At 71.6% G+C, this 1,797-nt stretch overlaps 1 protein-coding gene across 1 annotated transcript; it reads right to left on the bottom strand.

The window, feature by feature from the left end:
• Positions 1 to 255: 255 nt before the first annotated feature.
• Positions 256 to 1,570, bottom strand: RRS1 (regulator of ribosome synthesis 1). The gene has a single exon (XM_054635900.2). It carries the CDS (start codon positions 1,470 to 1,472, stop codon positions 384 to 386), a length of 1,089 nt encoding a protein of 362 aa, XP_054491875.1. The 5' UTR covers positions 1,473 to 1,570; the 3' UTR covers positions 256 to 383.
• Between the last annotated feature and the right edge of the window lie 227 nt (positions 1,571 to 1,797).

Genomic DNA, 1,797 nt, shown 5'->3' with positions numbered 1-1,797 from the left:
CCTTTAACTGCTATTCCATCAAAACTCAGGTCACATCTGCGGTCCAGTTCCAGCTACCTGAAAAAAGCTTTGCTCAGCTTTTGTCCTGGCAGAAATGCTGCAACTGCGAAGCAACATCACCTGTGAAACAAGTCACTGTGACACCCTCAGATTGGGAGGAACCGGGACACCCTTCTCCCTTCACAGGACACCGACTTCCCTTGGATGGAGAACACAGCCCTCCTTGTCTACCAGCTAAGAGCCAAACGCAGGATGTTTTAGAAATGTCAGAACGCATTTATTGACAGATACGTGTGTGAACAGAGCACCGGGCAGGAGGCTGGCAGCGACAGTCCCTTCCCACGCCTCGGTGGGCATCCCCAGCCCGTGCCGCACACTGTCCCTCACGCCTTCTTTCTCCTGCCCCCGCCGGTGCCCCCGCCCGCAGGCTTCTGCTGCTGCGGCTGCCGCCGGGCTCCGCTCTTCTTGCCGCTGCGCCCGGGCCGCTGCTGCCGCCGGCCGCGCTTGCCGCGCTTCGACTGCTTCTTGCCCTTGTTGGCAGCGGCCGCCTCGGCTTCCTCCGCCCGCAGCTGCTTGTTGACGGCGCGGGTGATGTCGAGCACCGGCTTCTTGCTGCCCATGTCCCGCAGCAGCTCCAGCTGCCGGCTGCGCTCGGCCGCCAGGTTGCCCAGCAGCGGCTGGAAGCGGCGCTTCTTGCCGCCGCTGCGGGATGGCGGCTCCGCCGGCTCCTTGGGCAGGCGCGGCTGGAAGCGGCCGAGCGAGGCGGTGGAGACGCGGGCCACGCGGGCCACCCGCCGCAGCTCGTCGCGGTCCTGGTGGCCGGTGGGGTGCAGGGGCGCGGCGGGCACGGCGCTGCCGGCGCGGTGGGCTCGGGCCAGGTTGCGCAGCCGGTTCAGCTCGTTCCGAGCCACCCGCTCCCGCTTCTCCCGCCGCAGCCGGGCGAACTGGTCCTCCTCGGGGTCGGCGCCGGCCGGCACCTCCGCTAGCCAGGCGCGGGACGGGTCTCCGCCCGCCCGCTTGTAGCCCCAGCGCCGCCGCCACTCCTTGGCCTGCTCGTCCCACACCAGCGAGGTTTTCTTCTTGCGGCGGATGCCCTTCAGCCGCGCGAACTGCTCCCAGCGCGTCGGCGGCCGCGGCTTCGGCGCCGGCTTCTCCCGCGGCAGGCGGAACGTGGGCTCGGGCAGCTGCGCCACCAGCGGGCCCCCGGCGCCGCCGGCGCGCTCGGCCGGCAGCTCCCAGAGCCGGGACACGAGCAGCTGCGTGTTGTCGCGGGCCAGCGCCCGCAGCAGCGCCTCCCGCCGCGGGCCGGCCCCGCGCAGCGCCGCCGCCGGAGGGGGGTTGCGGTCCACGGCCAGCAAATTGCCCAGGTCGTACTCCAGCTCCAGCTCCTTTTCCACCGTGATGCTCCGCCGCTTCTCCGCCTCCTGCTCCTCGGCGGCCGCCAGCACCGCCTCCACCCGCACGGCCGCCATGGCAGCGGCTCCACGTGCGAGCGGCGCCGCCGCTGCCCCGGAGCGCGGCAAAGCTCCGCCGGGTCAGCGCGCCGGAACCGCCGCGCCCGGAACCGCTGTGCCCCGGGGGCGGGACGGGCGCAAGGCCCGCCGGGAGATGTAGTCCCGTCGCGCCGGCCCGCCAGGGGGAGCCGTGGTTCCCCGCAACCCGCCCCGCGGCTGCCGGACCCGCGGTGTGTCAGGGGTGCCCTGGTCTGCCAGGGGATCCCCGGCCTGCCAGGGGACCCCCGGTCTGCCAGGAGACCCGCCGCCGTGGCTTATGGGCATGCACTTCCAGTCACAGAAT

This window comes from Agelaius phoeniceus, chromosome 1 (assembly GCF_051311805.1).
Source record: "Agelaius phoeniceus isolate bAgePho1 chromosome 1, bAgePho1.hap1, whole genome shotgun sequence".
NCBI lineage: Eukaryota > Metazoa > Chordata > Aves > Passeriformes > Icteridae > Agelaius > Agelaius phoeniceus.
This window is presented reverse-complemented; position numbering and strand designations above follow the sequence as displayed.